The sequence below is a fragment of the Opisthocomus hoazin genome, chromosome 2 (assembly GCF_030867145.1).
Source record: "Opisthocomus hoazin isolate bOpiHoa1 chromosome 2, bOpiHoa1.hap1, whole genome shotgun sequence".
Classification (NCBI taxonomy): domain Eukaryota; kingdom Metazoa; phylum Chordata; class Aves; order Opisthocomiformes; family Opisthocomidae; genus Opisthocomus; species Opisthocomus hoazin.
This window is the reverse complement of record NC_134415.1, coordinates 124710241-124737924: the sequence shown is the minus strand read 5'-3', so window position 1 is coordinate 124737924 and position 27684 is coordinate 124710241. Positions and strand designations below refer to the sequence as shown.

Sequence of the window (27684 nt, the reverse complement as noted above, 5' to 3'; positions counted from 1 at the left end):
TGCCTCTCCTGAGCCACTGTAATAGCTCCTCTATGGATATCAACAGCTGCTGTGGCTTAAGCCACCTTCTGGGTCCCAAACTCGGGTGAGTGCAAAAATTTCCAACTGTTCTGCTGCTCAAAATCTGCAATATGAAAGGGGATGGCTTTGCAGTGCTCTAGTTTTGTGCAGATGATATTTTTTGCCCTGTGACATAGCTTGTCTTTGAACACATAATCTAAAACCTCTCCATATTCATGTATAACAAAATATATCATGCCAAATCCATCTTCTCTGCTAAAAGCAGAGGGCTAAATTACATGCAGCAGATAAAGATGGTTTAGGGCATCTGCTGTTTCAATACACGAGGCAGCCATCAACTTTTTTTTTAAATACTGAACCGAACATATATGTCTTTGAGACTAAAACTCATATAACAGCCATGTTTATGTGCACTGGAAAACATGAGCAAAAAGCTTTTGAACTCATCATTGGAAACCAAAGTTGTGAGGCCTAAGTTTTAGCTATTTGGCATCCAGTGGATGTGAATACACCACAAGGAGACCACATCATGAAAGGGTAAGCAAATCCCACAGCAACAGGACAGTTAAAGCCGTCCTTATTTATTATTTGTGCTACAGTAAAATCCAGAGGCTCCTGCCAAGACTGACACCTTGTGAAGGGGATGAATCGAGGCCTTGTGCCCTACAAAATGAATGCAGGGTCAAAGAGTTCTGCTGGGGTAAATGGAAGAAAAGTCCATGGGGCATCAGAAGCAGCCCTGAATCCTAGCCCCGACTGTCCCTGAGCATAAATCCTACAACTTTCTGGTGCCCATTACTGTTCAGATGGGAAAAATAACATTAACAGTACCTTCTTTTATAGTAAGGTTGGGAATGCAGGCATTTTCATGTCAAAAAAAGGCAGCTGTAGGTAAGAGGTGGGAGAAGTGTGATAGACAGAAGGCTCCTTTAAAGTTAGCTTTTTCTAATCCTTCCTTAGAGAAGCCCGCGCAAGAAAAAACATATCTGACTCAACTATCTTTTGTGAAGAACACTACTAATCCCATTTAAGATGCCTGCCTCTTAAAGTTGTCGTGAAAAGATGGACCCTGATGTCACAACTGGACATGTAGAAGGGCAGAACCTTGGATTTGCCATTCATGGTCCTTTCAGAAGGACCCTCTACTAAATGTGCAGAAACTGTCTTACTAATCTGCTCAGTGATTCCAAAATGCAAAGCCCAAGCTAGTTGTTTCAAATCCAAATACTTGTCTGTTGCAGCATGGTGGTATCTCAGCAAGAGCACGGCATCCGAATGCAAGATAAAAAGCATAAAAACTATTCATAAAACAAATGGAGAACACCCTGCAATCCCGTAAGAAAAAGTGACCACAAACAGCATATCCTGCCTCAGCAGGCCAGTTACATAGAAATCAGGGCCCTTCTTCTGGGGAAAGCAGCAGAGATCGGCCTAAAATATGCTGAATTAGTAATCTGATGCTATTTAGCCAATGGTCCTCCTATATTTTTGGGTTAGTTCCTCCAACTCTTTATGCAATCCCTACTGCTGACAAGGTACCTCACGAAGCTGTGGGATGGCAAACCTTTGTTCTACATCACCTATCTCTACCATACTTTTTGCTATCAATGGTGCTGACCCCAAGCACTCATTAGCGCACAAAATCTTTATTTCAATTTTTAAAGTGAATCTTATTAGAAGACTGCTCCCCTGCTACTTGAAAGATACACGTGGGTGAAAGACAAACTGTGATCCAAGGAAATGTTACTCTAAATTAGATTTAAATATACAATTAAGCAGACTCTCAAGTTACTTCATCTTCACACTTCTACTGAAGATAAGCCAAATTCTCTTAAGCAGGGTAATGATTTGAGTGCTGCTTATTTTCCAAATTACAGGACAACAAGCTTGCCTCCCTAATGAGCCAGGCTTTGATCTCCAGGAAAATGGAGCATTAGGAATAATACCACATTGTGTTTAACTTCAGATGAGAGCAAATCCAGAAGAAAGCAGAGCACAATAAACCCTGTTATATACTGTCTGCTAGAGCTGTCCTGGTCAGGTCTTTCAAGGCAGAATTTGGCGAGAGACAAATGAAAAATACAAACAGTTCAAAGAGGCAGATTCTGTACCTGTGAAACGTAGGCTCAACTGAGGGCCTACAAAGAGCTTGAGAGCTCCCAGAGAGATGGCAGTCACAAGACCTACCTGTGATAAAGGCATACGCTGCTAGGATGTTGCTGAGCAGAGCCATCTCTGTGCTAACGCCCACGGGCTCCATGCTGATGTTGAGTGCCAGCGGTTGTGTCTCATCCACAGCAAGCAGGAAGGGGGTGTTGTCTAGAGGGTAGAAGGTGGCCGATCTCCCTTTCTTCTTCTCTGCTTTGAAACAGAAAGGGAATGAGGAACGAGGCACATGCCCCAGCCCTACCCTGCCCTATCCCCACCAGGTCAGCATCTGCTTTCAGAAATCTGGAGGTACTCAATAGCAAGACACCCAGATTTGCCCCTTTTAGGGGGGCAACTAAACCTTCTCAGGTAGCTTCAGCTGAGCACATACCCTGTCTGCATCCAGGCAGCATCTTCTCTCCCTCGTCTCCTGCTCTTTCATGTCACCACTTAGACACACCCACCTATGCTACAGCAAATACATAATCAGGTTTCTTTTCTCTTATGTAAATCAAAGGAGCCTTTATCAACAGTGGGTTCAGCTAAGCTTGTAAGAAGGACTGGAAAACACGGGCAGAGCCGCCAACCCTCTGTCGGTGTCTCGCTGCAGTGATCCATCCACACCTGGCAAACAGACTTTCTTTCTCTCCAGCCTGCTTGGGGAAGGGCGAACCTGAGTTTATGACTTCCTTTGGAAGCCTGCTCGTATTGTGTTTCAGCCAGACACCATTTCCCCTTTGGAGAGGTGAGTGAACATGGGTTAATGATTTGATTTTATTTGTTGAAGACTGAAGCTGAGGAGGCAGCTAATTCCAGGAGGCTCAAAGAGACCCTTTCAGACCATATCAGCTCGCTGCTGAGTGCTCCCTGCACCTTGATCTGTGGGCACCTTGATCTGTAGTCACAAACCACTAATTGTTTTAAACAGACAAAAAAGTCAGTGCACAGGATCCAGCTCCATCATCCATGTGATTGTTTGACTGTAGCTGTTACAGTTTTTTAGGCTCCTTTCCCTGGGTATCTGGTTCTGGCCCAAAGCAAGCAGCGCACTGTACAATCACAGACTTGCACCTGGCTTCCACTTATCTGCAGGTATTAAATTCAGGAAGCTGTCAGGTCCGTCACTGATAATGCCACCAGTGCCATGCAAGCCAAGGGACTCTGACAGCAGCCAGACGCGAGGCCGTCTGTGTTCACTGGCTGCCCGATCCACCTCTCCCCCTGCAGACCCGGCAGCGGGACACGTCTCGTTCAGCTCCTCGCTGTGCCTGCCAGGAAGCGGCTCAGCCCAGGGAGCAGCAGCAGAAATTGAGGAGTGTCAAAGAGAACAGGTAATACTGGATGGAGAGGGGCCGAGTGCATGAACGTGCGTGCAGTGATGCCAACTCCTAATCTGCCTCGGAGGAGGAGCAGCGGGGATGGATGTCCAGGTGTTGCTGTAAGGGATCAGCCCCAAGCAATGTGGGCACAGTTGTATCTCTGCCACTGAATACCTGCACGGCCTTGGGAAAGCCACATTTTACAAGTTACCAAGGTGTTAATGACTGGCCCTGAAGCAAAATTTTCAAATTTGTGTGCCTGAGTGGCAGACCCAAGAGGGGAAAATATCCCAAAAAACTTTTTCTTTAGGAGAGTGGAGATCACTGAAGATCGATTGCACAAACAGAGGCACTGGGGCACAGAGAGTCAAGGGCACATTTAGCAGGAAATCAATAACAAAGTTTAGGAAACTCTTTTAATTTAAATGTGGGCACCAACGTGGCCTCAAATATTTCCTTTAGTCTCCCTGTCTGGTAAATCTACATCTGTACAAGTGGTTGGATTTTTCTCTGCCACTGTTTCTGCAAAGAAATCCATGGAAGCAGGGTACATTTTTCATTTCTAAAAACTGAACTGAAGAACTGGGTACTTCCGAGCATCTCAAGGAGCACTATGCATCTAAATTGAGGCAATTGAATCCTGTTATTAGTTGACAAATCCTAGATAGTCATTCAGCTCTCCCTGTAGCAGACACTTAAAGCTTGATGTATTTTCTCATACAGAGACATTTAAGACACCCCAGGGTCAGGAGGGCATCCACACAGAGATTTCATGTATGAGAAAGAATGTAGAGGAAACTCTCACCCTTCTAGGGCAGCATCTAGAAGCCAGGTGAATACCCCAGGTCATCTCAAATGACATATTTATACAGGGGTAACTGAATCCTGCCTGAGGTGTCTACATACTGAGATCTGGCTCTGAACTAGTTAATCTAAAATCCCTTTACAATCAATGACAATGAAGGGCACGACGAGGATATAATCTCATTTATGTTTCATAACTATATATCTCATTGTAAAGAGGACTGCTGGGTTAGGTGGCTCAAGGTTCCTGCTAGGTCTCTGAGAGTTTTCCAGAACTCTGCATTGAAGTCCAATTAACGTGGCTGGACTGCAGCTGCACAGAGCTGATAGGACATCGACCTGGGGCCTCCGTGCTATCCTCTCTCACATGTCCATTTCTGGGTTAGTAACAACCCACCTGCCCCTCCCTGTCGATACATTCACGGGATCTCACTAGGACTAGGGTTTAAAGGATACTTGCAGTGAGGGCTTCCATGTGTATGTGCTAGATCAGCCAGGAAAGGCTCCGACGGACACCACTTCTGTTGGGTATGGGGCATCTCCTGCAAACCATGCTGTGCGATAATGGTGTATTTAGGAGGGAGAGTAAGGCATAATTCCTCTCGCGTGAGAGAGACTTGTCCAAAGAACAGATGCAATCAGACAAGTTTTTAAATGAATACTTGTCTGCACACACTACACTCCAGCAAAGAACACCACAAAACCACAGAACTGGTTTTGCCATCTGCAGGATTGTACAAGCACAGACAGGGAAGACAGAAAATGACTGGAGTTATGCAGGAGGGAAAAAACAAACACAATTCCACAAGGGCCATGTGTTGCTATGCTATGCGGTTCCCTGGTCTGCCATTCATTCCAGGATCACATTAAAAGACATCTTTCCTCCTTGCTAGCTTTGAAGACCTTGTCTATGCTTAATCAGCTCACCTACTACTGGTTTTCTCTTCACCACCCTTACTTAGCTGTTCCCAGTCACTCAAGTGGTTTCCCTGTGACTTTACACCAAAGTTGAGGTATATTATTTGAGCTGGCAATAAATTTGCCCAGCAACACACTGTAAGCATAGGAGAGGTCATTTATGATACCAGGCTGACTTCAGCAAATAGTTTTAATAAAAGAAATAAAATTAGAAGGGAGATTACAGAAATGTCCAAATATTTCCTTGCATTATTTTTGAAACATTGTTTTAGCTTTTAATTTCAAAATGTCATCTTTGTTTGAAAAGTGGTGCATATTTTAAAAATTAATGAGTAAGAACTCTGAAAACTAAATAAAAGGTGTCATTTGTAGAAGTGAAATGCTTAGATGAAAAATGGGTTCAGGATTTTTTTCCTTGCTTAAAAAACCCACCAGGATCACAAAAATTATTTTGGGGTAACTTAAAATTCTTTTCCTTGACAATTTTTCAGTAAGGCCTCCAAACTGACAAATATGTTATTGCCAACTCTTAATTATCTGTGCATTGATTATTCAGGATGCGGGTTAACTTTGCCAGGAGTGGACAGAGGTAGCTTTGCCCATACCCACCCTAGAACTGAATCTCTGGGAGCACAGGGTGGGAATCTCAGGAGTGATGTCATACACCATCTCCTGTGTGTTGGGAAACACAATGCAAAACCACCAACTAACCCAATATGTGCTCAGCTGTGCTTCTTCTTTATTCATACACTATCCTCCTACTCACCTATCCCTACAGATAGCTAAGATTTGACTTCACTCACATCTCTTGACTTTGCGTTTTATGAAAATAGCATCGTATTTCAAAGCTCAGTTGAAAACAAGTGTCCCCTGTGAGGCAGATCAGATCTACTGTCTCTGCCCTGCTTTTTCATTGCCACTGGATTAGATGGGTCTGCAAAGTATTTCTGTGATGAGTTTTGACATGCATGGCCATGACTGCTATTTCGAGAAATCTGGTGTGAGTTTCACAGCTCACTTTAGCTCATCGCTGGTCATGCCTTGAAGCTTCTCTTTCTGACTGTGACATGGATAGAGTTTGGGAACTATACAGAAACCCAGATAAGGGAATGTAGAAGGCAACAGTTACCACAACACAGCTAGGTTTAGGCCAACATCGCAATAGTCGTAGCTACCTGGGAGAGCACGCCCTATGATGGAAGGAGAGACATCAGAAAGGAAAACGCCATCCCTTATAACATTGGGATCAAACACTCTTGGCCGCAGTGGAAAATGTGGCTTCTGAAATCCTTGGTAATTGGTTGGTCTTGGCTGGGTTTCATGCAGAAGCTTCCTGGGAACTGAAAGAGAGCAGTAAGAAGAGCACGGTTGTTAGTGAGCTATTTCAGCTGGTCAGGATGAGAATTATTACATTATGCTATGGGCTCAGCTGATAGTTAATTATACCATGTGCAGACCAAACAGACACTCATTTACCACTACGATGAATGCTCTCCATATGCCAGCACAGAGGCATTCAACGTGCAAACACTGGAAACTATAAAGCAATTAAGGTATTGTTTATTTACAATTAAGCTTTGAGACTAGACTAAGTATCATATTCAGACATCTTATTTAGACACCCATCTTAGAACCTGAAATGCCTAGTAAGCCAGGCTTTGGCCTCAGCCCTGAGCTTCAGCGTACTCCAGCTCGACACCTCTGTTCCTGTGATGATCGTGGTCTGGGCAGGATGCCCCATGTCAGTGGGGACTATCGGGTACACCTGAATCGCCGCCTCTCTCCAGCCATCAAGTTGCTGGCTCAAGATCGCACATCAGAAGTTTCTGTCCACTCTGGACTCACAAAAACAGCCTCTGGAGGAATCTGTCGATGTGAAACCATAAAGCTTAAAACATCCACCACAGAAATAAGAAATCCCACCTATAAGAAACCCTCCCCACCCAGTGAGATCCAAAATGCACTGTTCCTCATTGGCCTATAGGCTTTAACTAAGCTGGGAAAGGCCCATTCGCCATTCCCACCATCCTGGGAAGAAGGGTGAAGACTCAGCTAATCCCTGCTGCTCTCCATGTTTCATCAGCCACAGCATTAGCAATATGCAGGCGAGGTAGGTTAATATGTGACAGTTTTGTCAGGACATCTGTGATTTCTTCTTTGGACCAAAGCATGCCTTAGTAAGAAGAGTATTTTTTTTCTTCCTTGATGTTGCAAGGCCAGCTCTTCAGCTGTACATCCAGGTAAAGAAATCAAAGTCGGTGTAGCTACCTCAGTGTACGCCCACTGAAGGTGAAGCCACATAGTAAATTCACTAATTTGCCCTGTAGGGACAAAGCAGTATGTCATTTACGGAACTGAACCAGTCCTCTGCCTCAACCATGGCCAACACTTCAGGCTATTTCAGAGCAAAGTGCTTTTCCATACAAATAGAAGAAACACATATACAGGCCTTTCTGCTCAGAAATTAGAGGAACAGTGATGAAAGACAAAAATAAAGACATTAAAATTTCCAGAGGAGAAAGATAAATTTTACCTGTCAGTGACTGTATACTTACATATACATAAAAGCACAATTTTGTCCTTGCAAACAACCAAGACTTTAGTGTGTCAGAGACACAGACTGTGGAGAACTAGGCACAAGTTCACTAGACCCACAGGAACTCCAAGAGGAGATTTCTGGGATGCTCAGCTCTCCCTTCTCCAAGTCTAACACGCCTCTCTCATCCCAAGCAGGCTGCCACCCCCCCTTGCCTCAGTTTCCCCACTGCTCCATTGCCGACTGTGCTATCTCTCATCGCCACTCTTCACAGGGGCGTGAAGAAGCGTAATTAAAAATGCAAAGCACTTTGAGATCCTTGGCACAAGCATGAAGGAGGACTTGGAAAGAGTGCAACCCTGGAACAGCAAGGAAATTCCTGCCCACCCCCTGCAGCTGATCAGCTGCCAAGCTGGAGCATGAGATTTAATCATGCCCATCAAATTTGCCTGCATAACTACAAATATTATTGGCGGGGGAAGGGATCCAACCACCTTGTTTACATTGTGTTCAACTCACTGTCTTTGCCGAGGCAAACAAAATCCTAACTGTATTTATTGACAGCTATATTAGGCTGCCAAGATATCAGCACTGAAGTTCTTGCATTATTAGTAGAGTCATGCTAGGTCAGGAAACAGACAGAAAATCCCCACAGCTTCTGAATATCAAAGAGCTGGCACAGCAGTTTCTAGTGCAACCTGAACTGGCAAACCTCCTCTGATGGGAAGGCAGCAAAGAAGCACATACCCTGTTAGCAGCCAGACAGAAGCGAGGGGGTTACCTGTGCCAGAGAAATATCAGAAAGTCTGGGGAGGAGGTGAGTAGAACAGAGATTATCCTGCAAATGATACAGTCAGGGAAAGCTGCAATTTTGGGTGTCTGATTTAAGTAACCAAAGGGACCTGACGTTCAGAAGGCATAGGGCTCAGCACCCTCCAGAAATAAAGACCCCTTCTGCTGCATCTCAGGCTGAGGACCTGATAGGCATTTGAAACACACAAGTAATGTTTTGTTTACCCACTTTTCATCCAGACTGCATCCCAGTAACCTGTTGATACGCTTCCAATGTAGAAAATTAAGTAAAAGGAACACAGAGCCAATTTCTTAGCAGATTTTGACTAGTCTTTCACATTTCAGACTGACTCTTCTTCATAGACAACTCCTGTCACCTCCCAGTATTCATGGTCATGTCTGGGGCACAACACAGGCTGAGTGGACCCGCATCTTTCTTTGAAAAGACGATAGCATCAGCCCCTTAAACATTTGAGCCAAATGAGCAAGAATCACCCTCTTTTCCTTAGGACACCCAAGGAACAGAGCTATGGCTTTCCCACCTCAGCATCTGTGCCACCACCACTACGAATGCTACCTACAGAACTGGGAGGGGAGTCAGGGTGAAGAAAAACAGAGCTGAATCAATCAGCAGCTGGTCAACAGCATGCCAAGGAAGAGTGGAGATGGAGAATTGTTCAGAGGGAAGCATTCATAGAGACCGTTTACTGACACAGCACCTTAATGGGGTGTGTAGTGCTGTTCTCCCTTTCGGATGGCTGAGGAAGTAAGATGACTACCAAGTAGGCATTTGGTGCCTAAAAATGCAGGCAGCTATGAAGAGAGATTCCCAAAAGCAAGCATGTGCTTAACGTCCGTGATTAGCGTGCACCTCGGTACTTCCAAAAATCCTGAGAGGTGCTTGTCTTCATTTTAGCAACTAAACTTCAAAACACTGGAAGCAACTTCATGCAACACAGGATGCCTACAGCACATGAACCTAGGACTCCTCTGTTGCAAGGGACCATTCTTCTCTGGGAGCTCCATAAACATCTTGAGGGCATTCTGCCAGGAAGGGCCTATCTTGGAAAAGAGTAAATCGAGTGATGGCACGCAGCGAGTGTGCTCTTTTTCTAGTTTATACAATGCTAAACCAATACGCAGATTCAACAGCTTGATTTAGAAAGACAGTAAAATGGAGAAGCTTTCTCAAGTGCAAAACACCTCACAATTTCCAGTTCGCTTCTGTGTGGCAGCCAACTCCACAAGAACGATTAAACATCTGGTTCCTTTGAAATATCCTCCTTAAATTCTCTGAAGAGAAGTCCATCTGACACAAAGCATGGCATGAACTGAAAGAAGGTGCCAAGAAAAGTTATTTATGATTAAAACCACAAGATAAAAAAGTACCTGGATTTTTAGTCTTATCTCAGCATTAAGCCCAGAAATACTGTCAGGGAAGGGCTGGCGCTTTGCCTGCTCCATTCATTCAAGCAGAGAAGTTAAAACATTTCAGTCAGCAGAACAAGTGATATATGTGGACAAGAGAGGAAGAAATAGGGGCTTGAATCAAAGCGTTAACACGCCTTGTAGTCAGGAGCCCTGCACCTTTAAATTCACATGAGAAATGAGCTGGGATCGTCTGGAAGAAAGGAGAGGAGTTGCTCTGGGCATTTCTAGGGACCTTCGGTCTCTCAGGGGGTAGCAGTCAGCATTGAGATGTGGGTATTAATCCAAATGATAAAACTCTCCAGTAACTTGGGCTGGGCAGCTGAGCAGTACAGGCAGAGCTGTAAATATCAGGATGCCAAGCCATGCTCTGCCACCCACCCCAGGGTCCAACTCGGGCATCAACGCATGGACTCTGCGTGAGCTAGAGCTCAGTCTGGAGAGTGAAGTTTCACTGTCACTGTGACACCCTGTGAAGTCACCCGCAGAAGGTGGTTCTAGGTTACAGACCTGCAAAGGAGCTCTTGGGTTGGCAGGTTTATTGCTCTGCCATTACAGGCTTTCAAGTCTTTATATAATCTTTCTGTGTCTATTTTAAAAGCAGTCCCAGCTACCAGCTCCCACTGCTTCTATGTCTGAATCAACGTCATGCTAGCAATAATTTATACCAATTCCCAACCCAAGACCTGCATTACCCATTTGCAATGGATTAATGACATCAATGCCACAACAAAACCTTGCCGCCACTGCCTGCCAGCTTCCCCCCTGCAGACACAGGGGCAAAGGAAAATCAAAGCTGGAGCGTGCTCTCGCTGCCAGAGCAGACCCATCAGATTCGGGTACAAGCAACCAGCAGGACAGTGTGAAAAGGCACATGCTGGTGCTGCTGACAGTGTCCTTATTTGTACTTGGTGGAGACTTCTTCCGCTTGGATTTTCACACAAGCACTCTCTTGTGTGGCCGGAAAACTGAGGGCTGATGAAAAGAAAAAGTTACTGTGCCTAGGAGCAGCAAAATTCTGAATTACAGTGCTAAGAGATAGAAAAGGTCAGCTGATACCTCACCTCTATGTTTATCAAAATCACTTGCTGTATGTTTTCTACTATTTTGATCTATGTAGTTTTAAATACTCCAGTTCTGGAGGTTTGGCTAATTGTCACACGAGATTATTTTGCAGAGGAATATTGCTTTTTCTGAGGAATTCTATTTCAATAGGCTGCTGAGTGTTTCAATTTAAGTGCATATATTATTCTCCTAATCAAAATATTTGACTGCTATAGCCCCCAAATTTTACAGATGGGGAACTGGCTCAGGAACAGAGTTCTGAAAGGGTTTAAATATCAAAATGATTTGTCCAATCTCACAGAAGTCTGTGCCAAAGAAAGGAAACAAACCCAGGCTCCATGTACTTCAGCCTCGCACTCAAACCATCCTTTCTCTTTGCTAATTCGATCATTTGGTGTTTCCTGATGCTTGCTCAGTCCTAAACATGCTGAAAGACTTCTACTCCCAGGACCCAGTTATTCCCTGACCTCTATCTTCACTATATATACAGATCACTCAACTGGAGGGGAGATCAATGAAAGCTCAGTCTTAAAAACATACAGACGGGAGGTTTGTCATTCGCCAGTCCTCTGCTATATAGTGCTCACGCATTTCCAGCCCATAGGGCTTACTCTGAAAGCTCAGTATGATTAAAGCAGTTTTGCAGGAGCTTCAGCAAATCCTCCTGTGAATGCTTGAAGCAGAGTGCAATTTGAACAAAACATGACTCCCTTACCGTCAAAAAAATTACAACCAAGCCTTTTATCTGGGCAGGTTGGGGCCAGGCACTGTTGATGCTCATCATACTTTTTAAACAAAAAACCAAAATCCTACTGTGAGAAAACACCCAATCTAAACTACTGCAGGTTTTTAGAGGTAGCAGCTCTGAAGGATTCTTGTTTGAGACTTGAAAATGCACAGCATTCAACCAGAAATGGGATCGTTCATGTCTGTGAACTATTAGAAGAAAGCAAATCCTTAGCACATATGTAAGGTATATGGCTCTCTCAGATTGCAGAATTAAAGTGTTTTATGTGCTGTAAAACCTAAATTTACTAAGCAGTCAGTCAACAATGTCTATTAAAATAATGGATTTTCGCTGCACCAGACCACAAAACATCACAACATAATCACGGAGCAAGAAGGAAAAGTCCCATACATAAGAAGAGTCTACACCTGATGACAACAGTAACACCACTGTGTAGCTAGAAACACAGAGGTTGAAGATGCTAATCTGATTAACAAATGTAAATTGAGGCACAGCCAGTCTCTTTGGCTTTTTCCCAAGGGTCTCAGACATGGCCACAGAGCAAGCTGAAACTTTTTCCAGCTGCCTGTGCCCCCATCTACCTCAGTGCTGGATGTGCCCCTTTCAAGTGACTAAAACTCCATCTGCATCATGCAGCAAGAGGCTTTCCCTCTTATGATCGCATGTGTCACATCAGACATCCAAAGCCTACCTTCAGTTCCTGTCCCACCACAAAGCATTCCCCCTTCATCTCACAGGGGAGCCACCGCTGTTCGGTCAGATACAGGTATAATCACTCAATAGGAGACCATCAGATCCTACAGCTCTCAGATGTCTCCCCGAGAAGCTAGATGGCCTGGGCATTCCCATGCGGAAGGCTGAGCGTGCTGGACATCAACTCCATGCCTTGGCTGCAAAGCCGTATCATACCTCTGTGCATCCTGTATCATATTTAGAGTAGAAGTATAGTACAGTTTACCCAGAAAGTGTAAACTGTCCAGGGAGACAGCAGGAGACATGAAGGGACTTTGTGCAATAGAACATAAGTCTGAAAGCTGGGATTTGATCAACAGACTGCCATGCAAAATCTTCACTCTCACAGAAAAAAAAGAGTAGAGGCTTCATGAACACAAGTGGTCAAGACCTCAGCTTTTCACCTCCTTCAGTCATTTTAAAAAGGGAATTTTTTCAGGCAGCATTGATACAATTTGCAGTCCTGAAACTTAATGCAAAACCCAAGAGAAAGAGGGAATTGCTCAGCCTGCCGCAGGGGTGTTTCCCATGCGCTTGTTCCAAACCACCGGCAACAAGGAAGTGACTCATGCCAATTACAGTATGTCCACTTCCAAGCACCACGCAGAAACCAAGTGAGACTGTCTGGGAAAACAGCCCTGTCATAACCAAAGCCACCTACACCTCCCCGAGCCCACAGCCTGCGCCAGGACCCTCCTCCCCTGCCCCTCCCTGCAGACGCTGCCCAAAGCAGAAATCAGTCTCTTCTGCTGGTGATTTTTGGGCTGGTGGGGAGTGGTACAAGATGGGATGCCTGACACAACTCATACCAACTTGCAGAGCACTCTGCCAAGACTACTCCTGAAGCAGCCCAGATGCTTTGCCCTGCACTGCATCTTCTGACAGCAGCTAACTACAGAAAGGTTGTGCAATAAGAATATAAACATAACACAGACAACCTTTTATCTTATTTGCCCTCCACGGAAAAGGAGTTGTTCATCCTTTTCTCACACAGCTGCAATCAGAGAAGTGACTTCAGAAGTGGAAGTGATTCCAGTCCAGAAACGAAGCCCATGCAGCACAAATTAGCTCCATCTCACCATCTCATCCCTCCCAGTGACATCATCTCCCACAGGTATATGGCCCTGTGATGTGAGACGCTTTAGAAGATGAAGGAGATTTAGGAGATGGTACACCTCCAACTGAGACTCCGCGGGGCAGAGATGGACACAAGCACTGCTCCCCTACCAACCTCTCCCCCTCTTGCACAGGGCTGCAGAACATCCTTACCTGCTTTCTCCTATTTCTGCCTGCCCAGAAACGTAATAACCATACTAAAAGCTCTGGTTCCCCTAATCTGGGACCTCAACCCATGCGTGCCCTGCAGGTACCTAATGAAGAAGTCCTCCTTAAATAAGCTATGTTCCTAAGATCCCTGTATCATCAACCGTGAAAGGTGGGTGCCTTTGAAAGCCTCCAGGGAAGATTCTGTCTACTTAAATTTAGGAGCCTAATTAGGGATAATTAATGAATCATAATGTTACCTTTGGATTTATTCTCCTGAGTGTATCTGAGTTAAAATCTTACAAACTGCTTCACATCTTTTTACTCAGATATTTTTCTTCTATCTTGAGCTTTTCAAATCAGGATTTGAAGCTACAAACACCTTCATTTCTATCCAATGATGTATGTGCTTGATCTATCCACAGGCAGTTTTCCTCCTGCTTTCATAGCCATGAAAGTCAGTTGTTCTTCTTTCATCATCTTAAATGTAATAACAGAACATGAAGCATCTATTGCCAGCAACTCATAAATCTCCTGCTTGATGTGGCTTTTGGTCTCCAAAGGGCACAGGGGGAAGCATCGCATGCACCAGTCTGCTCCCTACATGTTCTGTTTGGAAAGAAAAATGGATCAAAAGGAAGAAAGCCTTGTAAGAGATACCTGCAGATACGAAGAGTTACTTTCATCTGGTAGATATCTGCCTGCTCCCAAAGTCAGGAGAGTTCTGCACTTTCGCAAGATGATGCATCTTTAGGAGGATGAGACTCGAGCTGAGGCTTGTCCAAATTCCAGCTTCCTCAGCTACACCCCCCATGGGACGTTCTGCCAGCCAGCACTGCAGGACATCTCTGGCAGTCCGGCTGCATCTGGCATCCACCAGGCCCAGAGGAGGCTATGACAGTAACTTTATACACCTGAGCATCAGTAGTGTGTTTTAGGGAATTGAGATGGGTCTAGATCAAACCACTAACATCACCTCCAGGTGCTACTGCTAGAACCATGGGTAACTACCATCAGCAAGTTGACTGCAGGAACAGAAATCTGACTCGGCACTCACATATGGAGTGAGTTCAGCCCTGCTGCATTAAGCAACTTTCCCTTTATTTACGTGCTGAGCATGGTCAGAATTTCAGCCTCAATTCCAGAAGTGGCAGCAGGGAGGGGAGAAAAAAAAACAAACCCTAATAACTGCCAGGGTGCCAAGCAGGGACTGACAGCAGCTGGGAGAATCTGCCAGTCTCCCAGACTACGAAAGCTACAGCAGGAGAGTGCAAGAGTCAGTTCTGGATTTCTGTGTTTTTGCAGCACACAAGGATGTCTGAATGGGGGGCTTGGGCTCTTTATCAGTGAAGAGGAGGACACAATACAGAGGATGACACAAAGCAGAGAATAAGATTAATAAGGAACTCAGACTCATTCTTCTCGTCTTCCCTGTTCGGACTACATCTATCGTGTACTTGCATTGGTACTTTGCAAACCAGCCCTCTCATGTATGGATTTCTAAGGCTTTGTAGGGAATACTAGTTTGTTGGTATCTTCAAAGAAGACTTTCATTACAGACTGCAGTTTTATGCAATGGTCTAAGTATATCCGCTCCACTTTGGATCAAAGCAGAGTAATGCTAAATTGCAGATTTTGACACAACTCCTATTTTTTCTCATCATATTCAGTCATTTTAATCAAACGTTTAACACTGCAAGAAAGACTTCACTATTTTAAATTACTTTTGTAGTATGGAACTGCTGTCCTTGACTTATTTAGGCTATAGAGCTTGGCAAAACTCTTTTGTGCAGCTTATCTATTTTTCAGGAAAATATGTGACATGATATGTGGGTCCCAGGAGGATGCTGACAGAGCAGTAAGCATTGTGTGCTTAAATGTGGCTGATTCAGAGCCAGGGCATTGCTCATGCAAAGAATTGCTCGCCAGTAAGGGAGGAGAGTCTCTGTGCTCAGGATGCCAACACATACCCAAGTGGTTGCAGCCCTGCACGCATCATCTGAGTCACAGCAACCCATTCTGTAAAACCTGGGGCAAAAGATACTCCCTTAAACTTCAGTGAAAGGTATACAAGTGTTGTCAGTGATACAGGTCTTCACTATTACATACATGAAGGCACTGGCTGGGTGAGTATTATGTATCACTGTGAGACACTTAAATGATAGCTGGGGCAAGAATATCCAACATAAAGTAAGGAGAAAGGGGTGGAGTAAAGGGCAAGAGGCCCTGAAACACTCTGGAGCTGATGGGAAGCCATGCCAGCCTCCACCAGGGACAGGAGAGGGATGGCAGGGAAGGCAGGAAAAGAAGGTACCAGGGAAAGTGAGAACATCCACAGTTACACTGCACCACCCATATATCAGAATACAGAGTAAGAAGCCTCATGCTTCAGCATCTGAGCCAACAACCAGCCTGATATGATCCAACCATTATATTCCAACAGTTAGGAATATAATTTCTCCTCTGAGACTACAGACCAAGACTTTTAGGGGATTTCCTGCGCCCATCTCTGAAACAACGTCATACATCTGGTAGTCCGCAGACCACTGGTGACCTGTTAGGCATCAGAGAAGTGACCCAGAAAAAAAACTAATTCAAAGCAAAGCAAAACCAGCATATCCCTGGATGTTCCCCTCTGGTTTGTCTCAGTATCTGCTGGCAGGCACAGCCAGGAGATGCTTCCCATCTGCTCTCCTTGTCTAATTAAAAATGTTTGTAATTACAGCAATAAAACTGTGCTCTGTAAAAAAATGTTTTCTTTTTGTGTAAGTGCTACTTATTCAACGATGCATGCTAGTTCTTTATCAGTTCTTCAGCTTTTCCTCTTGGTAATCAGACAGCAGAGAACTAGACAAGGGGCTAGAGTGTTTTCCCAAAAAGATAGCGGTGCTTTGATAACACAAGCTGAGGAATGTCTTTCGAAAGCAGCCAGTAACCTCTGTCATTAAAGGCAGTGACTTTGTCTGATCACATGGTTGATTTAATGTGTGGTGATTCCCAGGATCCCATGAAATGCCCAAACTGGAAACCCTGCACAAGGAAAGGTTATCAACAGCGTTGGATAAAAACTAGGAGTGAACAAAACCATATAAGGTAGCTCCAATGCTGAATGCCCTTCAATTGCACACAGATGAATGAAGATTAATATTTATTGCACAAAAATACAGTATAGTTAGAGATCCAGAACTTGATGCGGGGCTCCTGCTGTTCAGGACTTGGCTTATACAAGAAGCCAGGCTACACTAACAAACCCGAAATCCAAGGCTCTATGAACAAAGTGGCAAAACTGTTTTCAATATAAATTCTTCTATTCACATGGTCATAACCTGTGAGACATCCTCCTTTGGGGCTGAGACTTCCTGAGCACAATGGAAAGTTTGAGGAAAAACCCTACAGATGTTTTTGAACTATGAGAGTGTTAAACCTCCCTCATTTTTTTTTTCAAAGAAGTATATTTAACTGGCAGAACCTCTTTAACACACAGCATCAGCCTTAAATTATCTGGCTTGTAGACTGTGAAAAGTTCTTTGCATGGTTTGTGTTTTGGTTTTTTTTTTCTGATAGAAAAACACATAGCATGCATCATCTTGCTTCCATGCATACCCTGGGGGAGCAGTAAGGACTGCAAGCTCAAGTGTTATTACAATAGCTACTGCAAGTAACTGCCAGTTGTGTGGAACAGCAAATTATAGTCACTTTCCTGACGCCACATAAAAGCAGATACACACCATGGAAAACAATGCCAGGGTTTTGTTTTAGTCCAGCAAGGATGTTACTGAGCACCTACCCTACGCTCTTATGCAACTCACCCTGCAGCTACTTCCACCAGCGCAGTCTGGGACGGGAAAAAACTGTGGGAATACACAGTGCTGGATGCTTGTGGCAGCTTTCTAGTGCTTATTAATGATTTTTTTTAAGAGAACACGAGGTTTTTAAAGCTAAATGTTTGTTTCTACTAGGCTTCATGAAATGTTCAGCAAGGACAGTATTTCATGCACACCAGTCTGCTCTTTTCCACCATTCACACATGTAGTTAAGATTCATTTATATGAATATCCCTATCTCAAATGATACCTGGATTCACACCACCTAACTGAAGTCACTTTACTGGGATGGGAGGTGATTAATTCATCCCTCCATCGATTATACAGATAGGCTGACTAATCTCTCAGTTTAACCACTTCAGTTAAATACCTGCATTAGTGCAAGTAAGGGTTTGTAAGGCTGAGCTGCAAGTATGAAAGTTATCTCTACATTATTGTAGGACGTTGCTGGGCAAAAGTCTTCTCTTCTTTTTTTCCGATGTTAATGGGACTGATTTGATTCTGAATCAAATCCTACCCACCAATTAGTGCAGAAATTATTCCAGGACTACTTGGGACTCCCTTGAGACTTCTCTAACAGAAGATGTCTGTGACACATCCCAGCTACTCATAATACTTGATTCACTGGAAAATCTTCACCACGTTGCCAACCTAGTCAAACCCCAGGGCTGTCATTCTGGGAAGGTCAGCAACGGTCCCCTTCTAGTAGCCTTTGCCAAGCACAGTCCTGTTTCTGCCTGTTTGGGTAGCAAGACCCATCAACTGCCATCTCTCCTACCTCACCTTTCAAAATTACTAAATTCAATCACTTAAAAAGTGTAAATGAAGACACATCTTAATCTGCCATGTGTTTACAAGTGTTTCTTACTACATATTCCCTAGGAAATGCAGATTGCTAACTCAAAGCCAAGGAACTAACTTCATGCTGTAGTACCTCTATTTTTAGGCTTCCTTTCTGGGACTGTGAAAAGAAATAATGAAGACTTTAATACATACCTTTTCTGCTAGTAATTTGAACCCAGTGCAGATCCTTTATCTAGCATCCGCTCATTTTAAGTTGCCACTTCTTTCAAGTGGAATATAATGCTCTGTATCGCAATATTTGTTCCCTCTACTGGACATTTTGAGCCCACTAACCTTGATATCTTATCATCAGATGAAAGGATTAATTCAACACAAAGACGCTGTGCACATCTTTTGGACAAGTAAAACTTTAACAAACAAATTTCCAGGAGATGGTATAGACAGGTATGGTTTATAAGACCCTGTAAACAGCCAAGAAACTCATAAACACAGTCCTTCAAAGTATTTCTGTCCCATGCTGGGATGACCCCTGTTCATACCAATGTAGAGACTGCCCATCACTGTAAAGACACATCCTGTAGAATTTGCTCAGCTGACAAATAAAAGTGGCCAGTACTCCAAAGGAAAATGAATCCTTATCAATGCAACTGCACAGGATAAAATCTGCCTCACAACCTGCCCAGGTTATAGTGACAAGCTGTCATTAAATGCAGTTCCAACAACCATACACGTTACTTAAAATCTGAAGTAATCCACCTTAATCATCTTAACTCTAATAACTACATAACTGTTAGAGGAGAAAAACAGTTGTCAACTTGTTGACTGCCAGATGCAGACTGCTGATAGGAGATATATCAGATCTTACAGTATTAAAACTGACCTCAGCCTGGCAGGAGAGGGCTGTGATTCATGCCTGTGACTCCTAGGCACAGTGGGAGTACAAACAACTAATTGAACAAAGATCAAAGCATTAGCTGTTTCAGTGGAATAAGGCAGGAGATTAATCTCTTGTTTACTCTCAGGTAAACTCATTCCTAACCTTCTCCCAGTTCAGTAGGAACTTCAGCAAGTCCAACGTAGAAATCTGTTACATCGTCACCTTGTTTACACCTCTAATACCCTGTCAAAGTTAGTGCTACAGTAGAGGATGAGAACTGGCCCACTATTCTGCCTAGTCAGAGCTTTCCATCTTTGAGTTGCTTCAGACTATTCTTTGTGAAAAACAAAGAACTTACCTGAAAAATCTGTATTTACAAAAAATCTTGCATGAAAGCTATTTTCTTCACCCTTGAGCAAATAATTCCCCTCCAGTTATGTCCCAGGTAAATGGAAAGTCCAAGACAAATAGAGTTCAAAGTAAGGCACATTGTGAAAGAGGCACACACTAATTAAAAAAGTAGCATGTAGAAGAAATGCCATCTTTGTGCTTGTACAGTAGTCAGTGCAAAGAGTTGCTTGCACAGTTTCCCAAGAGCAATCCAGGCTTTGGAGGCACTTAAGTACAGATTTGCAGCCAAGTTTCACAGAGCTGGAAATTGAAACCTATCATCAGTCTAGTCTTCACATAGCTGGCTGATAAAAGGAATGAAATGCTACAATGTTATTCAAGCTCTAGCATTTAATGAAACTTTAGAGCATCACTTTGCAATATCACCCATAAATAGCTTCCCAGCCTCTTGCAAGAGGAATCACAGCAGTTTGCAAAGCAGGGTTTTGCACCTGTCCTCACGCAGCTTGCACCACCCTGTAAATCTACTGTCACGGGACTGAAAGGACAGAAGTGAGACAGATGGTCAGATGGGCTCTTCCTGGCCTCAGAGTCTGAGACCCATCCTGCCTGCTTCCCTGTGGGCCATGCAGGCAATGGAGTGGTTGTTGCTGCTTGCTGTGCACGAAGACCATGCCTACCCTCAGATTTTCTATATTTATGTTGATCATCTTCAGAGGCAGAAAGGATTTTTCTCCCTCAGTGGTGGCCTGATGTCATCTGAGGATGTTTTGTTTTGTTTACCTTCTTCTGAAAAGTCAGAGACTAAATATACAATATCCACAGCTATCTGCAGGCAACAAGCACCTGGCCGTAGAGGAAGAGGGAGGCCGTGATCTGCAAAGGAACCCACACATAGGAGGGATGACCTTAGCCTCATCAGAAGACTCTGAACTTCAGGCAGAGGGTGCCTGAAGTGATGAGGAAACCTGGGAAGGCAAATGCGTGTGGTCCTTCTGATGTTCTGTTTAGACCAGCGAAGATTTTGTGATAGATAAAATAAAGCTCATCTGATCTTTGAAACAATTACAAAGACACCAGGAGCATTAGCCTCCACTCTTACACATCCTGGGAGAAGTAAACTGTGGCTGCTGTAATGCAAGGAAATTAAACACACCATTCACCTGGTACAGTCTGACAACCTTCATGCCACTGAACTCTCTTAGCATTCAGAACAGAGTGGCTCCATCCAAAATGCCTGCTGGGAATAGCGTGTGCCCCATGCTGACTTCTAAGCCTTGCCAGGACCATACAACACCAAATGTCATTTCTGCAGCTTAGTAGGACAGTTCACTGAGTTCTGGTGTCAGAAGCTCCTGGGCTTTGGCACCATTTTATTCATTGGTACAGCCATACTCAGTTACATTCAGAGGTCAAATGCAGAAGACTAAGCAGCTGTACTAGCTTGGGAAGTCAGCACTGCTCCTCAGGGCTCAAAGCACCAGCGACATGAAACCACAGGCCTGTAGCAGCACAACAGACCTGGGACCCGATCACCCGGAGATGTGTCAGGCCAAGAAAAGGGCTGGGTCTGCTGCCTGCATGCAGCCAAGGAAGCTGGGATAGCTCTGTACCCAGACACCAGGCCATGAGACATTCAGCTCAGGGATGTTATCAACTATGTGTCATAGGAATGGACAGCACTTTAGAAACACTGAATGCTGAAACGCTCCACAGGGAAAGAAGATGACTGAAAAAATTCATCTGGCCTCCCTTGAACTGTTCCTTCATGCATGTTCCAGCCATGTCTGTAACAAAAAAAACCTAATTTATACAGAGGTACCTGCCTCAGATGGACCATCTGTGCTGCACCATCTGTCTTTGTGGAGCAGTACGCAGCCCCTCAACTCACTGGAGCTACATGGAGAGCAGCGCTCAGCCTCCTCCGAGAATGAAAGGAGTCTGAACTCAGCCGTCTGAAGCTGAACACTCTTATCAAACTACTTTATTAGCACAGCGTAGAGCTGCTACTGCCCAGAAACAGGAAGGAAACATATTACCATATCTTTCCCTAATGCTCCTCCTTTCCCTTTAAACACAAAGAACAAAAAGATTGTGTTAGAGAGTCCAGCAGGCTCATGTGATTGTAAAAGGATATTATACTGGGCACCTCATCCATCAAAGAGAACAGCAGGGTTCAAGGGAGAGATGATGGGATAAAATAGTCTCCTGGGCCAAATTCAAGCCATAAATGTCGCTCCTTTTTATGTCAAAAGGCAATCTTTGACTTCTAATCTTTCCATATTTCAATTAAATGATGCAAATGACAGAAAGCTAAAATAGATGACAGAAGCACAGCCAGCCTCCCCCATGTTCTTGGGTTCCTAAGATTTCTTTCTTAAATACCATTACAGCTACTCAGTAAAATTACAGTGGAACTTATTCTCAAGCCATGCCTGTATCCATCAGTTGATTTAATGAGCTATCCAAAGACTGTTTCCCATTGGTGCTTTTCTCCAGTTACGGCTGTGGTAGAACAAACTGCAGAGATAAAAGATAACTTCCTGTGCAGAAACCCTCATCCCCCTTCCATTCCCATCTAGGCAAGGCCTTAGAGCCACACGTACACAATTAATCATGATTGCATTTTTGCAAAAATGTCATGGCAGAGTCTGATATTAAAAATCCTGTTACCTCTCAGTTTGACTGACTAAAAACAGAAGTCCATTTTCTGATGGAGCTCCCTCAGTCCAACACCTCCGCCTGCTTAAAGAAGAACAACTCTTACAGACATGTTTTGCCTTTGTTTATTTTCTTGTTCTTCTATTAGTATTTATCAGGGTTTTTCCAGTAAGGAAGACCCTCATTACACTATCAGGAAAACCAGCAGAATATACAGTCCTGGAGAAATAAGTCCACACCAGTGTTGACCGTCTGGATCCACAGAAACAATTCTGACAAGCCGATCACCCACAGATGAGACAAACTGCATCTCCCTACTTCCACAACAGCCAGAGATTTGGAAGCACTCCAGCTCTCTTGAGACAGAAACCTTCCAACCAACCTCAATACAGGTATCTCTCTTACCTGGGTAACAAGCTTACAAGCTGTGCTCCCAGGTCTGGCTACAACTCTGGAGAGCATGAACTCCTCCTAGAAATAATTGTTAATGGAAGCCTTGCCCCGAGACACCTTCACATAAAGCTCAGTAGGAGGTCTTACATCGCCTTCTGCTAGTGTTGGCACATGCACGCAGATGGACACAAGCCACCACGAAAGATGGACTGTCAGAAGGCAGATTAATAGCTGGCTGTGAGACTAGTGCTGAATTCAGCCTTCTTCTGCCTCCTTTGTTCTGTGCTCCAGCTTTAACGCTAATTGCTGCAAAGAGATACAAAAATGCTGCCCATAAATGTGGGGCTTTATCAAACAAAGCACTCATAATTATTTGATTAAGAAACATTTTCTTTTTACAAATACAGAGGAAATTCAAAACGGTTGTGCCCTTCTGCATTCACAGTGTGGAGGTAACCACTGTGGAATTTGAATGGAGTTAGCTGAGGTTTCTGACTGCCAGGCCAGCATGAGCCAGACCATGTCCTGGCCTCATGGGAGGAATGTTTGGACATGGGAATTGCTCTTTTCCCTGGGTGGATACAACCAGTCAGCTGGCCATATAACAGGCATTAATAGATTGGGATTCAAGCACTGCACAGATGCTGGTAAAAAATTGTGCAGAAAAGGCAAAAGATGATGTCTGAGTGATGAATTACGTGAAATGAATGTCCTACCCTTGTTGCAGTAGTCAGTAGGGAAGTCATAATTACGAACAACACTAATGGGAAAACTTGCTGGCTGTCACAGTTTAGACGCCAAAGACTTAATGAATGACACTGCTACTCTGGGACAGCATGACTCTCATATCCAGAGGAGGTCCTTCCAAAAAGGACCTCATGACAGGCAGATGACATGCGCAAGACGCTTACACAGCTGAGCCTGCATCATTTCAGCAGGTAACCAGAGCATATCCACCCCAAGCTACAAGGCTGTCAGCTCCACCACCCTCTCAGCCCCCACTTGTAAACCAAATGCGAAAGATAATAAATTGTTTAGAGATCAGTTCTGTGCATCTACCTGCAACAGAACTGAAGAGTATAGCAGAATACACAACCCAGTGACCATAAAAAACAAAGTAAATTTGATTTGCATATTAGATCCAAATACTCCTATGCCACACAAGCATGGTCATCAAATCTGATTGAATGTAAGCAACCCTCTGTCAAGGAGAAAACATTTCCTTTTAAAGTCTTTAAACAGCCTTGGTCCATAGCTGACAATTACCATCTGTTTCTCCTCAAGAAAACAACCCAGCCAAAATGTTTCCCAAGCAGCCGAGCACATTAAGCACATGGATGTGTTCAGCCCAGCCACCAGGCCTTAGGGGTGCACTGGGCTCATACCACAAGCACTGCCAGCTCTCAGACCAAACACAACGCAAGAGGAGATGGCGTTAGAGCTGGCACCCAGCCCGTCTGGCTGCTCCCAAACTGGGCAGCTGGATGTCCTATCAAAGCCCCAGGAGCACTGCAGGGAGCTTTTGTTGTGAGTTTAGAAGAAGGTTTGAACGCCAGATTTCTAGTGTGAGTCACGAATTGCTGTATCAGCACATGCTTCACCTGGGTGACATGCCATCACCCCAGGATGGAACTCCAGAGCATCCTACAGAGCTCAGCTGCATGGTCCTCCCAGCACTGAGCTCCCTGGTCTGCGGGCACTGCTGCTGTAGGTCTACAAGTTATGCTTCTCCTTGCAAACTAAGGAGGCCTAGGGCATTGGTCCAAGCACCAGAAAATGATCATTTGTACTCTTTAAATGTTCACATAGCCCTCGACAGGAACTTGGCCCATGCAAACTAGCGCTCTCCCCAGTCATGGTAGACCATAGCCTGGATCACTGCCTGCAGGCAGTTGGGATACAGGAGATTGCCCTATTTTGAAGGAAAAACATCTGGCTAGATACAAGCCCTGCCATGCCACTCACCCCCGAAGACCACGGAGGCTTTGGCACATTTCGTTTCCCAGTACAGGTGCAGCCTTTCTGCTCAGAGCAGTACACTTTCATCAACATTCATTAACATCAAACTCAGGAATTTTTGGTAAGGAGTAAGGCCCCCAATGCACACAACTGTACCTTCCCATTTGCACAAGAGAGAGCAAGCTAGAGTCTGAGCTGTTTTAAATCATCCTGAGAAATCTGGCTGGGAGTCCTGTGTTGTAGAGTGAAGCCAGCTGGAAACTAAGGCTTTCCACTCCACACACTGTGTGCACAGCCAAAAATCACATGTGGGTACCTTCGCCAAAAACCAAACACCTTCTCCTGTCCTGCCTCAAGTTCTGTGTAACAACAAACAACCGCCTTCACGGTTGGAAAACTCATATTTCAAGGTAGAGTTTTGTGCTTCAGGAAAAAATATCCCAAAGTGAAAGAGCAGCGTTAGCTTCTGGCACTGCTGAAGAGAAGCCCAAGGAGAAATCTACTGGCAAGTAGAGAAGCACAGCAAATCCTGGCCCTGTGAACAACACACTACGTGGTTTTAGGCAAGTCACTAGACCAACCTGAGGGAACTGCAAAATAAAGTTGAGTGTCACACAGTAACAGGGCTGAAAAAAGCTTTGCAGTGTCACCTAGTCTAACCTTCTGCTCTTGTAGGCAAGATCCAATCTATCTTGCTTTTAAAGACCCGCAGTAATGTAGACCCCACAATTGCCATTCAGAGTTTTCCAGAACTTCATGCTTTTCATCACTAGAATATTTCTTTAGTAACTTGAATTTCCTTTGCTACAATTTATGTTCTTATCCTCTACACCAAGGCAGTTAAGAATAGGCAATCCTCCTCATCTATGACACTGCCTTTTATTTATCTGAAAACTACTGACCTACTCTCTTTCCAGACTTTTCTTTTTTAGGCTAAATGACTTCAAGATTTGTATTATAATTGTATCCAAAGGCAAAAAAAAAGGCGGAGGTCCTGCCTGGAACCACACAAATGTAGTTTACAAGTGTCCCTGTTCCAAAATGCTTATAATCGACACAGAAAGGAAAGGGAAAATGAAAGTAAAATGGTCAAAGAAAAAGATTATTCCTGTTTTAAAGGTAGGAACTTGGTACAGATAGACACGTTTAGTCATTTCAAGCACTCCTATAGCTGCAAAGGAGTTTACAGAGGGCTTAGTACCTAACAAAATTATTTGGGCAGGCTTTGGAATAGGCTGCCCAGGGAAGCGGTGCAGTCACCATCCCCAGAGGTGTTCAAAAAACGTGTAGATGTGGCACTTTGGGACATGGTTTAGCAGGCATGGTGGTGTTGGGCTGGCATTTGGACTTGATTATCTTAGCAGTCTTTTCCAACCTACGATTCCATGATTCTATGATTGAATTTGAAAATGTGGTTATTTCTGCTTCTATTGAGCTGCTAGATAAACTATTTTGAAATACAACCTGAAGATGTATGAATGTTTGTGACAGAGCTGGAAAACACAAACCAGATCCTCCAAGTCCCCCTCCAAAGCCCTAATCTCAAAACCATTCTTCCTTATAGGGGAAGTGGTGATGATTAATGATATTTTTCAAAGCTCTCTGAAGACCATTTTTGCTACAGGAGCTTGAGACAAAATGGTAATTATTTGCTTGAAACACACGTATCCTCCCTTGCACAGCAAACCATAATAATGAATACAAATTTAAAGGATTCTGCACGTCAAATCTACTGTACATGCAAATTTCCTTTAGACAGAACCATTATTAATTGCCTGAATGGTCAAATTTAGGATTTTCTGAAAATGTCTTTGGAGTTTCTGTGTGCATTCCTCATCACCCATAGGCTTCACTGAACAATCACTCACCATTTAAGTTCATTGTTTTTGACATTAGCGCACAAACAAATTCCCTGCCTGTTGCAATTTTACACTTTAGAAACATTTTGTATGCCCCACACTGCCACAGTTTCAAATTTAAAATAACTCACACAGTAGAGACGAGCATAGTTCCAGCATATACACTGAACATCAGCCAGGTTATGCCTCTCTAGATGACTATGAAATTAGAAAATTAGTGGACCCTGAATATATTGTAATAAATGCAAAGGTAATGCTAATGAACTAAAAAACCCACAGGAAAGTGACCTCTAAATAAATATAAACACTGCATTGTTTGATTTTGTGTCAGGAAGTTGCATGTGAGGATGAAGTCAGACAAACAATCTGATGAAAAAATCTGGTGCTAAAAGAACCTCAGGGGAAGCAATAAATCTTGAATTGTTCAGATATAAAACATATCCTCCAACTGGAAAATCTGTTTGGGGGCAGTTAGCCACAGAGCGTGCTTGGGTTGATGACCTCACTCTGTTCATGCCCACATAACTATGGCAGCAAACCATCACTCAGCACAGCAGCAGGGCAGGAGTCAAGTCAAATTGTACCTAAAGGATGGAGGAGCTGTAATACGTTGGGAACAGCAGCACTGGAAAAGCTCATGGAGGTCACAGCCACAGCGGACAAAGAATACATTGTGCAATGCTCTTACCATGGCACATTACTTCAAGACATAAAAGCAAGGGGTATTTTGGGGAATGGGCATGTTACCTCTGCTACATGGCATGGGGGAGACTGAAGCTGGAACATCATGTATAATTCAGGCAGTCCATTTGTTTTAATGTGAAAAAAAAATGAAGGTAGAGGCAGAGATGAGGCAGTAGGCTGATTTAAGACCTGAAAAAATGCTTTACGATGGAAAATGGAAAGAGCATGATGTTTAGTGTATCAACATGGAGGCTGTGAAAGATGACTTGATTTGATGTACTCAGAGAACGAAACCACCAGTTTCCAGTGAATACTTCAGTCTAGCAGAGGGAGTCATAACAAGAACCACTAGCTGGACACATCCCAGATCAGAGACACAGTGCAAGACTTCAACAGTCAGGATCACTAATCTTTACTATCATTGCCATGGGTGGTTTGTCCTTCTTACAGGTTCTCCAAATCAGGCCTGAACCCCAAGGTGGGATGTGTTTATTGCAC

The 27684-nt window shown here is 43.9% G+C and overlaps 1 protein-coding gene across 6 annotated transcripts in view; it reads right to left on the bottom strand.

Moving 5' to 3' along the window:
- Positions 1-27684, bottom strand: part of EVA1A (eva-1 homolog A, regulator of programmed cell death) — a 219293-nt gene that overhangs the window by 5867 nt on the left and 185742 nt on the right. For 5 of the 6 annotated variants that reach the window (XM_075414944.1, XM_009937825.2, XM_075414943.1 and 2 more), the window contains 2 exons: positions 6386-6550; positions 2209-2382 (listed from right to left, as the gene is read on the bottom strand). In XM_075414944.1, the coding sequence (XP_075271059.1) occupies positions 2209-2382; positions 6386-6550 (339 nt within the window). The remainder of the gene's footprint in view (positions 1-2208; positions 2383-6385; positions 6551-27684) is intronic. The other variant, XM_075414941.1, reaches the window with a different exon arrangement.